This window comes from Mucor velutinosus (genome assembly GCF_035048745.1).
Source record: "Mucor velutinosus strain NIH1002 chromosome Unknown tig00000093, whole genome shotgun sequence".
Classification (NCBI taxonomy): Eukaryota; Fungi; Mucoromycota; class Mucoromycetes; order Mucorales; family Mucoraceae; genus Mucor; species Mucor velutinosus.
The window spans coordinates 181,099-194,504 of record NW_027041907.1 but is presented as its reverse complement, the minus strand read 5'-3'; the positions used below and the strand labels follow the sequence as shown (position 1 = coordinate 194,504).

At 39.3% G+C, this 13,406-nt stretch overlaps 6 protein-coding genes across 6 annotated transcripts; 4 read left to right on the top strand and 2 right to left on the bottom strand.

The window, feature by feature from the left end:
- Window positions 1–287: 287 nt before the first annotated feature.
- ATC70_001807 (uncharacterized protein) lies at window positions 288–1,661 on the top strand (the record flags this gene model as incomplete). The annotated part of the gene is made up of 1 exon (XM_064821199.1): window positions 288–1,661. One exon carries the CDS (start codon window positions 288–290, stop codon window positions 1,659–1,661), a length of 1,374 nt encoding a protein of 457 aa, XP_064680885.1.
- Window positions 1,662–4,320: 2,659 nt separating this feature from the next.
- On the top strand, window positions 4,321–6,078 carry ATC70_001806 (uncharacterized protein; the record flags this gene model as incomplete). Its single annotated transcript, XM_064821198.1, has 1 exon — window positions 4,321–6,078. The coding sequence occupies one exon, from the start codon at window positions 4,321–4,323 to the stop codon at window positions 6,076–6,078; it is 1,758 nt and encodes a 585-aa protein (XP_064680884.1).
- A 184-nt stretch (window positions 6,079–6,262) lies between these two features.
- Window positions 6,263–6,712, top strand: ATC70_001805 (uncharacterized protein; the record flags this gene model as incomplete). The annotated part of the gene is made up of 1 exon (XM_064821197.1): window positions 6,263–6,712. The coding sequence occupies one exon, from the start codon at window positions 6,263–6,265 to the stop codon at window positions 6,710–6,712; it is 450 nt and encodes a 149-aa protein (XP_064680883.1).
- Window positions 6,713–7,534: 822 nt separating this feature from the next.
- ATC70_001804 (uncharacterized protein) lies at window positions 7,535–8,603 on the top strand (the record flags this gene model as incomplete). Its single annotated transcript, XM_064821196.1, has 7 exons — window positions 7,535–7,630; window positions 7,687–7,788; window positions 7,906–7,933; window positions 7,998–8,085; window positions 8,136–8,166; window positions 8,225–8,292; window positions 8,348–8,603. 7 exons carry the CDS (start codon window positions 7,535–7,537, stop codon window positions 8,601–8,603), a joined length of 669 nt encoding a protein of 222 aa, XP_064680882.1.
- A 472-nt stretch (window positions 8,604–9,075) lies between these two features.
- On the bottom strand, window positions 9,076–10,180 carry ATC70_001803 (uncharacterized protein; the record flags this gene model as incomplete). Its single annotated transcript, XM_064821195.1, has 2 exons — window positions 9,076–9,333; window positions 9,401–10,180. 2 exons carry the CDS (start codon window positions 10,178–10,180, stop codon window positions 9,076–9,078), a joined length of 1,038 nt encoding a protein of 345 aa, XP_064680881.1.
- A 2,174-nt stretch (window positions 10,181–12,354) lies between these two features.
- SEY1_1 (Dynamin-like GTPase that mediates homotypic ER fusion) lies at window positions 12,355–13,332 on the bottom strand (the record flags this gene model as incomplete). Its single annotated transcript, XM_064821194.1, has 4 exons — window positions 12,355–12,392; window positions 12,455–13,128; window positions 13,197–13,264; window positions 13,330–13,332. 4 exons carry the CDS (start codon window positions 13,330–13,332, stop codon window positions 12,355–12,357), a joined length of 783 nt encoding a protein of 260 aa, XP_064680880.1.
- Window positions 13,333–13,406: the final 74 nt, after the last annotated feature.

Here is a 13,406-nt window from a genome sequence, read left to right as displayed (position 1 = left end):
TTACTCCTTGAATTTTATATGAATCCATGATGTGTAACCCATATCAAAGCGCACATATCTAGAGAAAAGCCTCCTTGAACCATACCATAAAAGATGTGTGTATGATGTCTCAAGGTTTATTGTCATTTTGATAAAAAAAAAAGGGAGGGAGGTCATGGAGACATGTATCTTTATAAAAAGGACATGGCTTCTTGGGATCTTTTTATCTTTCTTTTTCTTTTTCTTCTCCTTGTATTCTTTTCCTCGTCTTGTTTTTATTGCTCTGATTAAGCATCATGTTTAAACTAATGAACAACAACCATACAAACAGCAAGGTTTATTCACAGCAAAGAGCAGTGCTAAAACCAATGAAAAACGTGGCCATATTTGAAGAGGAAGAGCTGGAGGAAGACGATACGGATGCAGAGCTGGAGGAGGAGACCTTCATGGATGACAGCAGCAGTAGTTATAGCGGGACAATGGCAGCTATAGCACATGATTCGAGAAATGAATCCATGTTGTTGGCACAGTTCCTGTCCACCACCGGCCCTGAGGAATATGAAAAGCAAGACACCAAGAAGCAACAGCAGCTTAAAAGAGCATCTCGTCTGCTAAAAAGATTGCGTAAAAGACCTACAATGCCCGTGCTCAGGTCTGCAACTGGTGGTGCAGCAGCAGCAGCAGCAGCACTCCCTACCAGCAACAACGCTACAACATTGCAAACTCAAGTAGAAAAAAAGATGAATTATATTCCTCTGCCGGTATACGATTATTATCCTGCTGATACACCTCAACAGCCCAAGAAGGAATCCAGCAAAAAGTCAAATACAGCCAGTACGTCCACCAATACAACCAGTACGTCCACCAATACAACTTCTCGTCATCAAGCGAGCAAGGCAAAGAAGCAACAGCAGCAAGTAAATAACGCATTGAGGGATTCTGGCATCTACAGCGAAACAAATTCTGAAAAGGATTCATTTATAACATCTACAACAACAGCATATGGGCCGCTCCCCCCTTTACCACCATTCACAACTGTCATGAGCGAGCTGCAATTTCCACACCCACCTTATGCATTTAAAACATCACCTAATAATTACCAACAGCAGCAACAAAACAACCCGCGTCGCCCTGCACCACTGCCACCTGCATTGGCATCTGCTGCCATCGCAACTGCAACGTCCGTGTGCTCTTCTGATGGTGGTACAAGCACCAGCGCGCATATTCGCTCTGTGCCTGAAGCAGCTTTGAAAAGGAGGTCAGTCAGACTTCGACATGTTCAAGTGCAAACTACAAACGAAGTTGACGACGAAACTGACAAGCAAGCGTCTTTTGGTTCCAGTACAGGCACTTCAGCAGATAAGCAAGCCTGTCCTCACTGCCGCCAACCCATCACAGCTGCTACAGGCAATCGTCTTCGACGTCCTTCATGTCCACCTGCTCTATCATCAGGACCTGCTCTTGTTACCATAAAGGATACGGAAGATGCTAAAGTCTTGCTCGCTATGATTATGAAGCTAAAGTCTCAACTGGAAGAAGAGAAACAATGCCGTCTCAAATTGGAAAAGGCTATTCATCAACGTCAATCGGATGATCGAAAGGAGCAACTGGCCAAAGAGAGAGACAGATGGGCTGGTGATTGTCTTTGGCTGAACGATCGTATTGCCTTACTACCAGAGTAAATCAACACTCTCTATTTCGCATTTCTTATACATATATATATATATCATCTTGTAATTTTCTTAATACTCTTAATCTTATAATAAACACACGCCTTATCTAAACATCTCATGGTTATTTCAACTGTCATATGTGAGATGTTTTAAAACCTAAATAATCATAACATATTATAATGTAGTAAGGTGAGGTAATGTTTTATGTGAAAATGCCACACACGTTGGAAAGGTTTAGTCAGTCGCTGGATCTTTATCTGAGAGATCTTGAGATACTACTGCTAATGAGGGATTTTAATGATGCTACGTGTCATAGATATGACTAGTATTGCAATGATGAAGAAACTTGATCAGATCTGATCGTCAATGGGCATGTGTTTCAGATACTACATTTCCACCTGTTATTTATCGTATGAAGACGACCGCGCAAATAAGACGTCCAGTTCTTAACGAAAACGAACGAGGAGTCAGGACTTGCTATACAAGCTCTCAATTGAATCCTCACGAGGTGTATTATTGAGCCCAAAAGCGATGCATTTAAATTCAAGGAATGAACCAACAGATGACATACAGCGCAAGGTTTTAGTTTAATCAGCACGTTTCAATCTAATAAAAAGCTTGTGTTATTGTCATGCCACTTCAATTTGGAAAAAGGAAATGGAATACGGCAGATGCAATTGAATTCAAGAAGTATCCTTGTTCCTCGATTTCAGTCAATCGGCCATTGTAAACATTTCATGTAAGCACTTCTATGGTTTCTATTTGTGATTTACCGAGGTAGTCGCTTAAATGGATAATTTCATCATCATGGTTGCATGGAAACAGTGATTAGTAAGGTCTCATCTCGACATCCTAACGGGGTTGTCATCTTGCAGGGACACAGTCTGTGTTGGTTGGCTCGACCAAATTTCATTGTCGTTTGCAGTTAAATGTAACCCCAGATCAATACAACTAACCTAACAAGCGTGTTTACGCTTCGGATGGTTCCTTACCTTCGCGTCGCTTCGACGAGAACCAACTCACGTAGTGGCAGCCTGCACTGCCGATTGCCCTGTGTATTTTATCAAAACACTGCTACTTTCATGTTGACCCTCTACTTACACATGAAAACCCTTTATAATATCTGTGGATCTGACTCTTATCTGATGCCCTACCTCCATATACAAGTAGCTACTTCATATACGGGCAAGTAGCATACTGGTATTTCCACTTTTTAGTCCTTAGTGTCCATAATACAGCAAAATTTGAATGCATTTGAACTGCGTTTTCTCGCGTTCAAGGCCGTTTTAGATTGTCATAATAGGACCAAACAGTTGCTCTCATCTGGCAGTTACTTTCTGACACCTTTGCTCAACTTTTTGGGGATCAAAAAAACATGAACAAAATTCGACCAAAAAGCATGAGGTACCCCCCCTCATGGTTTTCATTGAAAATCAAACGATTACGTTTTTCACCTTGAAAATAAAGACTTTTACTATGGTATATCTTGAATCAAAATGTCTCTATCGATCTAACGTAACTCCTGGAATCATCTTTGAGGGACTTTGATATGTAAATTTTCGACATTTTGGCCAGAAACCTGTTTTCATATTTCTATAAATTGCTCAACAAGTTAATTCAAAGCATTTATCTTACCTGGTACCATTGGATGCGCCTTCAAAAGCACTTCAAGAATGTATTAGGAAGCATGGAATGATCATCACACTTCATATAGTCGAATCTGGCAACATAGTCCAATCGAGTCAAAGATTATCAAAATTTGGCCAATCTGGAACAGACTATGAGCCTGGGTTTGAATTAATTTTGGCTGGTGTAGCCCAATGCCCTTTTCATCGTGAAGGCAATACAGTAATAGACGCTTTTGAAGCGTATGGAAAGTAGGTGGCAAAACATAGCATTACCGTTAGTCATGCTATTCTCCTTGCATTCTATTTTTTTTATAATGCCAGTCTATCAAAATGCTTGTTAGATCAACCTCTTTCCTTTTTGAGGCTTTGAAAGTGTCTAGGGACGATAAATTTATTACGTTATGATGATATGGTATAGAACAGTTTATTTGAATCGTGCAATTGGCATTTGAATATGCTTTACACAGCCAAAAATCCTTCCCCAATGCCAGCAGCAAGTAGTTCAACAGAAACAGCTTCCACCTCAAAGCCATCATCAAAGAAAAGAAAAGAAAACAAATATTACCTCAAATGAATTGTATAAGTGTTGATGGTGATATATAGTTTGGTCCTCTTGAATAAAAGTACCTTTATTCATAAAAGAAAACTGTATACTCTGTTCTTGAATACCCATGGTTGCTAAGCGAAAGAGTAAAAAGCTTAAAATTTCAGCTTACCGTGAAATGCCCTATATTAATATTAGAGTTTTGCTATCCCATTCATGCAGGTATATTTTCAGAAGAGAATCATCCATTGAAATTTTAGGGTGGGAGTCGTGAGTGAATGTAGCACTTCGACTCATCCGGCTTGGGTCTCCTCATTTCGAGCCAAGAGATGTCTGTATTTCAATAATTATCAACCAATTGGAGTGCATTTCCACTAGAAGGTGCTGGCAATTGGATGTTGATTGAGCACGCAGCAAAAATTTATATTATTTTTTTTGCTTAGCTTTCTATACTACCTGTACATTTTATCCATAACAAAGAAAGTAGCACGATACAATGGGTCAAAGACAGTCTTCTCAATCATCAAACCCCACTGGCAATAACAACAATGATATAATCATGAACGAAATCAACGGCAACAACAATACTAATGATACCAACGAGAGTACACCTAGACGTGGAAGAATCTTTCGACCTAGTGCTAGATTGAACGTCGAACGAAACAACCCCGTCTCGAGATCATTAAATGATAGCCAAAGCCGAAGCGAAAGACGAACGAGAAGGGCCCGTATACGAGAAGAACATCTCAATGCGGCTACACAACAACGACAACAACGACGACAACAACAACAACAACGACAACAGCAACGACAACAACAACAGCAACAACAACAACAGCAGCAGCAACAACAACAACAACAGCAACAACAACAACAGCAGCAACAACAACAACAACAACGCCAACAACAACAACAACAAGGGGAAAGCGAGAACGAAGAAGCAGATTCTACAACACTCGTGTCTTTTGAAATAGATACCCAGGATGCTGTGACTGCATTAGCAAGAAATAGACCTACCTCTGCTTCTCCAACCAATATATTAAACATAACTACCACTACCACTACCACTACATCAGAGGAATCAGCAGAGTCTGTGAATAGTTCGTCTGCTCGAATGATTACGCAAGTCATGACTGAAGCAGTATTATCGTCCGTTCGTAGTGGTCAAATATCAATTCCTGCATCCAGATATCCACAAGCAAGGCAACGGTTGACTATTCATTTACCAGCAGACTTGTTTCGTCTGATGGAACCTGGACGTTCAGAAGATGTATTCTTGCGACCCCTTGGATTGCCTATTTTAATTACTCCCATCGCAGCGTCAACAGATGAAGAGAATACTGGCAATAACGCATCTACAAATAACACAACTGGAAACACATCAGGCAATAGTAACAGCAGCGCCGATAATACGAGATCTGCGACATCAACAGCTGTAAATGCAGGTGGAGAGGCACCAACATTGAATAGGGGAAGTAGTCAAGTGAGTCGGTTGATGTTCTTGCCTATGTTGATATGTGGAAGAAGATCTGCAAGTCCAACTACAACATCCAATGTTGAAAATCCATCCACAACCATGCCTCTGCCAGATTTCTTGAATACCAATGAAGACACCAATAGAAGCACACAGAGACCAGGTACGAGATCAAGCGCGAGAATCAGAGAAAGACAACAAAGACAACAAAGACAACAAAGACAACAAGGACAACAAAGACAACAAGGACAACAAAGACAACAAAGACAACAAAGACAACAAAGACAACAAAGACAAAGACAACAAAGACAACAAAGACAACAAGAGAGAGCACAGCAAGGACAGGAGCAACAGCGCTCAAGAACAACATCAACAGATACTTCACCAACTGGAGGAGAACAGTGGACTGTATGGGTTTTGAGTGGTCCTCGTGTACGGAACTTCATGCGTGACAATCCCACCTACGAAGATTTGATCCAGTTAGCAGAATTGCTTGGCCCAGCCATATTACCCACTGTCACTCAAGAGGCGATCGACAATTACGCCCCAATTGTGAAATATACCCAACAATTGAAACAAAGTATGATTGGAAATACAGAAGGGTGTCAGGTCTGTTTGGACAATTACCAATCAGAAGATGATGTCCGTGTACTGGAATGTCACCATGGATTTCACAAAGGTTGTATTGATAAATGGCTGACGGAAGGCCAAAATAGGTGTCCACTTTGTCGCGGTGTGCCGATTCCATCAGGTTCAACTCGTCCAACCACAAATAACTAAAAAAGTAATAGAAAAATAGGAATTGGCCGCTTAACTTTTTAGTATAAATAAAAGATATCTTTTTCTTTTGTTATAAAAAAATTAAATAAAAATTTAAAACTAAAAAAAAAAAATAATCTCAATACCCTTCTTTCACCTACCTGCCCCTCCTCTCACGTCAATGTCATTGCACCCAACATCAAGCATGCTGTTGATTCAACCTCTGAAAATCGATGATATTAATATTGTCATCAAAGATATTGATGATGAAGATGACCAGCCACAACCACAGCTATCTCAACATCCCATACAATTGCAACCATTCTCACAACCACAGCCACAGCATCCTGCATTACTATCACCCATCGATGTCATCGATGATGACGAATTATTGGCTATTTTGGGCTTGCCAGCATCTGCGTCAAGCAGTGCCGCCTCTACCACCGTTAACTCACCTGTCAATGAGTTATCTCTACTGGATTGGAACGATATGCCGGAATTATCAGAAGGCGAAGAAGAATATCTTGTTAAACCTCATTCTACAGCAAACAAGCGAAAGTTTGAGGATGACATCTTTGCTGAATATGACTTCGAAGAAGCCAATCCATTCACAAAAAAAATGTGTCAGCACCAACTGCAAGTCCACCTCAATTGAAAAAAGTATTCCCCTTCTCACCTCCCTGTCTAAATATAAATAACCGTATATAGATTCATCTTATTTTTCTTTTTTTTTTTTTTTTTTTTTTTTCATTCAAGAAAAAAAAAAAAAACTTGTACAAATTAGTGTAAATAACGAATGTACCATTTCTGCAAATTAAATGAACTTTTTTTCCCATTGTCCCATACATTACATTACTGCGAAATGCAGCCAATAAACCTTGACAGCAGCATGTTGACCAGTGAAATTTTTTTCGAAGAAAAAAAAAAAAAAAACTAAATTTCAAAATGCACACCTTAGTTCGCAATTTGTCTTTTTTGGCTATTCTATTTTTGGAAACTAATTTTGACAACTTCCTATTTGATTGGGTTTAAAGTATGCCGATCTTGCTTATTTCAGGAACCGAACTTCTATTTCTGGTATTCTGCATACGGACTTGCATACTTTGAGTAATCGCTTTTATTTTATTTTATTTTATTTTTTTTTTTGCTTTCAATGAATGTATAAAGAATTTTATTCCAACTGTGTCATATACAAAAACTCTATTCAATAACCTTGTTATAAATCCGCATAGTAGCAGTAAACCGTATTGCTATCTTTGAATAGGATGACTCATGGGTTTGGTTGTGTAATACCAAAGCTTAAAGAGCTTCCTATTAATACGTACTTTGAAATTGTAGAAACTCCTCACCAGATTTATTACACGGATAAACTATTAGATGAGCTCCCCCCCAAGGGAAGGGTGACTCTTTTATCATGGGAAAAGGCTGAAATTACGTCGCCTTCGACGCATTCACACCTCAATTCGCATAAAACAAAATGTTGTCCATATATCAAGCAGCATATGAGGGAAAGCTATTCATCGTTCAACAAATGCTCGAGAAGGAAGAAGGTTTAATCAACTCCTTTGATGAGGTACGTAATATGCAGTGCTTGGAATCTCGGATTTCCAGTAAAACTATGTCTTATAGGATGGACGTAATGCTCTTCATTGGGCAGCTTCAGGAGGGCATGCAGACATCGCAGATTATTTAATCAAGAAGGGAGCCGTTGTAAACAGCCAAGATAAAGAGGTAGGTGATTGACTTACATGTATCTGTGCATTGTTAATCTGTTTTATATATATATATTTAATTTAACCAAATTTCTGATCTCTCTCTTTTTCTCTCTCCTTCCATACATTACAACAGGCGGGATGGACACCATTGATGATTGCTGGTATAGAAACTGACCAGAGAAAAAAAAAGAAGCTATGATGAAGTTAACTGTCTATACGTCATAGTGTCTGCCGGTCATTTGGAAGTTGTCAAATTGCTATTGCAAAATGGGGCAGATCCATCGTTGGAGAATGAGACAAAGCAATCTGTATTGTAAGTTCTGTAAACTTTATGCTTGGATCGGGACTGACATGCATGTCTAGGCATTACGCTGCATCCAAGAACAGAATTGAGGCAAGTCGATTCATTGTTTGATGATGTATGGACCTAAACCTGATATCATTCCCAATAGATTGCCAGATTGTTGATTGAACATCAAGCGCCCGTGAATCAATTGAACAGATACAAGCAAACTCCGTTGTGAGTATCTACTTGATTACATATCCTCATGACATAATACTCATCATCGTATCAGGCATCGTGCTGCCTGCGGAGGATACATAAAGATTATTCAACTATTATTAGATGCGAAATCAAGAGTTAACCCTAAAGATTCTCAAGGCAATACACCTTTGCACAATGCATGTGAGGAAGGACACGGTGATTGCGCGTTACTTTTGATCGAACATAATGGCAATCTGGATACTCTCAACGCAGATGGCAAATCACCTATTGAACTGTGTCCAACAAACCAAGTTAAATCTTTCATTTTGAACGCTGTACAAGACTAAAATGATGATATGTACAAACAGTTTCACCTGGAGGCGTACAACATTAATAAAAAAACGTCATCTTATCTATTTTTCAGAAAACAAAAACAGCTAATGGTGATCCCTCTTTTAGTAAAATTTTATTTTCTTTGTGTTTGTGTGCTACAAGATGCTTGTGAGAATAAATGTAATAACATTATGTTTATTATTATAAGATTTTGTTGATGACATTTAAGGAGAAAAAAAAGAAGAAAAAAAAAAAAAAAAAAGAGATCAAAATGTAAAGGTTTTGAAGAGAGAAATATACAGTGAATAAATATAAGGGGAAAGGTAAGGGAGAAGAGGAAGCGAGTATTGTGTGAATTGTTTGTTTTGCGGAAAAATTCCCCCTTTTTTTTTATAGTTTCTCCTTGTTTTGAAACACAAGAAAATGTACAGAATATATATATATATGTTGTTGAATGTATAAAAAAAAGCCAGTTTTTCATATATCTTAATAAAAGTTACCAAGAGCCATGTTGTTGGGCATAAAGGACTGTTGAAAAGGGAATGGCATGGCTTGATGATGAGTTTGAGGATGATGGTGATGTTGCTGATGTTGCTGCTGCTGCTGGACATGCTGCTGCATCATGGATTCTTGTTGATTACGATAAGCTTGCTCTGCTGACTTCTTTGCTGCGTCTCGCTCTTTCTTTTGACGTCTCCATTCTTTGCGCATTTCCTTAAATTCAGTAGGATGACGTTTAGGTCCCTGGAAAATGGAACGGAAAAGAGGGATCAGTCATGGATGCGATAACAAAATGTGTATTTCTACTTACATGTTGTTGCATGCTCACATGTGCATTTAAGTGATTCAAAGTGCCATAAGCCTTGGTACATCCAAGCCAATTGCAGTGATAGAGTCTCTCAATTTCATCATATCTTCTGCGAGGTCTCTTTCTTTGATTAGTGCCAGGAATAGCTACAAATGAATATACTTTATCAGATGATGTGGACGATACTGAGGATTGTCTTTGTCTCTCCATAAAAGAAGGTGGCATACTCATGGTGGGATTTACTCCATGTGGATCGGTCAGGCCCGCGGTGGCTGCTGCCACTGCAGCTGCTGCATTAAACATTTGCTGTTGCGGATCCAAAAAGTGATGATCACTAGCCATGAGTGTTTGATCTAATGAAGCATCCGTTGTAGTTGGGAAGATAGCCACTGAGTCATTTAAAAGAGCGTTGGATGTCATGATGGGAGATGTAGATGTTGTAGGTTGTTGTTGGAAACCGTAGAGAAGATTATTAGTTGTAGGTTTTTGATGAGTAGGTAAAAATGTTTCTTGGATGATGGGCTGTGTGGTAGATGTGATCATGGATGCTGTCACTGCTGTAGCAGCTGCGATAGCGGCTTCAGTTGCTGCCTGTGTATTGGGTGTTGGTTGGTCTTTGTTTGCGGTAGAATCAGATGTCAGTAACTGCGATAAAGGCGGTAATGATGGCAATTCTAGTTGCTGCAGAAAGGGAGCATTCTGCTGTCTTCTTTCCAGGAGAGATGCTTGATCTGTAAAGTTATTGTATGATGTGGGAGCTGATGCTGTGGTAGGTTGTGCCATTTTTTAGTGATGCGTTCTTGAAAAAAAAGAAGAAGAAGAAGAGAGGAAAGAGCAGGAAATCAATTTAATCAGGTATAAAATTTTTCTTATTTATTATTTTTTTAAGGGGGGCCAAACCAGGAAATACTTGATAATAATAATCGGAGTAACTGTCCATGACGTAAGGAGAGTTTCACAAATGCAAATGCGGGTCACCTTGGGCCTTGGGCACCCAAGATCCTGTAGTAAAATGACGACGATGATGTAGATTTCGTCCAATCATGAGCATATTGCTTATTTATTCATATTCAAATCCCTTCAGGAGAACAAATAAATTCACATTTACAACATGAAATGTCTAAAAGGGGGGGAGGGAAGCAGAATAGGATCTTATACATTACATTTGGTTGATGAGTCTTTCTTTTGCAGAAAGTGGGGGGGGGATTGGGAGGAAGAAAAAGCCCGCATCCCTCGGTTCAGCCACACAATACACAAACATAACAGAGAACCTCATGTTGTTCTGAATTATAGTTGGCCGTAAATATGTTGACCCGAACAGCTCCCCTCAGCCAAATCTCATCAACATCTGTACGATTTTTCAAAACGGGAAGACGGTCCATTTTACAATAAAAAACCGTATCTTTTACATAGGGTTTTCCTCTGTATCACCATCATATAAAATTGGTGATTTTTCTGTAGTGCGTGGTACATTTGCAAACCAAAAAAGATCGCCGTTTAGTCAGGAAACACACACATATCCGGAAGGTGGATGCCAGTTTTCGGAGATCGTCGTCAGAATTCATGGTGCACACGTTGGATTGTGATTTACATTAATAAAACCACATTGCTGTCCATAAATATGCTAGCACATGTTCTTGTTTAAGCTTTCTTTCATCTGACAAGTTTATGTGGCATAAGCTTTCTTTGCTTGTCTTGATCTCACAGCGTCTAACAGGCCTTCCATGTTGGTATGAAAGAAAAAAAGGACGGAGAAATAGTTTTCTGTAATCTTGATTACCAGATTTACCGTTTAGCCCCCCCAAAAAAAAAACAGAATTTACCGAAAACCAGCAGTTTATTCTCTGAATCAATGTAATTAAGCAGCAATGAAAACGAAAGCTTTCGTTGCACATGCAGCTTTAAATACAAGCTTAGTCTGATTCATGGTACTCATGCGTTACATGGTACATTTGCAAATGTAATCCCTTTGCATTTCTCAACCACCTGCTTTAGTCATACTTTATAAAAGCATCTTTGTATGTCTACATGCCTGCAAATTCCCAATTATTGGCCCTTTTCCATGTACAATACTCACCTAGATGCACATACGTTTTGCATTTGAAGAATCGCGATGTTTTACATCAAGTCCTTTAGTACAAAACTTCGAAACAGAGCGTCATGATAGCTAGCTTTTCAAACACTCTGCATTTTTGTATGTACGCCGGTAATCAGCCTACTGTCAATGGGATGTGTAAACATCAGCACGCTACCATCATTGCGAACTTTGCCAATATTACAAGATTGAACTGTTTCAAACTTTATATTGAAAAATATCAATTAGCTACCAAGGTGTCGTTCTGGCGGAGAGAGCCATTTGTGCTTCTATAAAGCTTATTTTGCTCAACTGAAGAGACGCCTCCTTTGTTGTAACTAGCATTTGACATGTGGCTAATAGTTTGATACAAAATTTCAAGTTTATCTTTGTTTGATCGACTGATAATATTGACTGATCACATGATATTTAATAAGTGAGCCGTTGATAAGCTTCTTTTGTAGCCAAGGCTGGCTAGCGACAGACATCTTCGGCTTATTACCTTGTGCAATGTGGGCTGTGTGAGTGTGTGTAGTTGCTACAACTGACAGGAGTGATGCATGATAATTGCAAAATGACACTAGATAGTAGCGATCAAATGCGAGTTGAATTCCAAATGCCAATCATTGGTGTCTTGATTTCGAGATATAGCACGACATCTGGTGAATGGTGAAGCTCAACTTGATGATACAACCCAAAACAATAAAGAACACCTTGCTTTTCTACACAATAAGCAAACAAACAGACCTTTTTTTTATTAATATCATGAGTTGGTAAAAGAATAAAAAAAGGATGAAAAGATACGAATGAAAAAAAAACCAAGAAAAAAACGACAGATAAAATGTACAAAAAAGAGAGCCATTCTTTTCCTGAATTCAAGAGTTTAGACTAGTAGAACGGCATTGATACAGCCATCGTTTTCTATCATCAAAGTCCATCAGAAACACAATACACACCTTGCCCAACACACTTTACAATCTTACCTGGATTATTAGTTACTTGAGCATATTTACCCCAAACAACTTTGCCACCTGTAGTAACCAAACCCAATTCAGAGACATTGACTTCGAGTACAGTACCCTTTGTAATGACACCAAGTTGGGTATAAAGAGGGGATTGAGGATTCTTCTTGACACCAATGATGGGCAGACAAAAAGTAGCCTTCAATTCCGGATGTGTAACATGTGCCTTCTTATAACGCAAACCCATGGGACGAACAAAACGTTCATACTTTGGTGGTTTACGAGTAAAGCCCTCACCAACAAAGGTAGCCTTTGTGACCAAACGCTTCCATTGCTTTGTCTTGTGTTTACCAGTCTTTACAACCTTGAACATCTCGTCTTCTGCCATACCACGCACAGTAGGCAAGGGAACGGACCATTTACCAGCCTTCTCCTTACGCTTCTGCTTGACCATATTACTCAAAATCTTTGCACGATCTTCACCCTCACGATCCAAAAGATAGGTGGGCACAGCACCTTCAGGAATAGCATCGGCTGACTTTTGCTTGGCATTCTTCTCCTCATGTTGTTTGATGGTCTTCTTCATTTGGATCTTTTCAGCATGACGCTTCTTGTTCAGCATCTTGGCCTTAAGACCATGCACCTTTTGAGCATATTGTGAAGCCTTGTGAGCTTGACGTGCCTCTCTCTTACGTCTGTCATCAAGGAAATTTGCACATCAGTCTTTGAGATCTCGAGTGTGTCAAATTCTAAAATCACTTACTTTCTCTCCTCGTAATCGAGACGACGACCATGTCGCTTGATGTGCTCTTCAATATGCTCGTTTTGAGGCTAATTCATGAACAATGGGTCAGTATTTTGCCAATTCCTTGAGGATCGCCATGTTTATTTAGTACCATATTTCTTAATGTGTAGATAAGGGAAGGAGAGAGATTTGAATTTAATAAAAATTTGCGGCATGGTATAGTGAAAA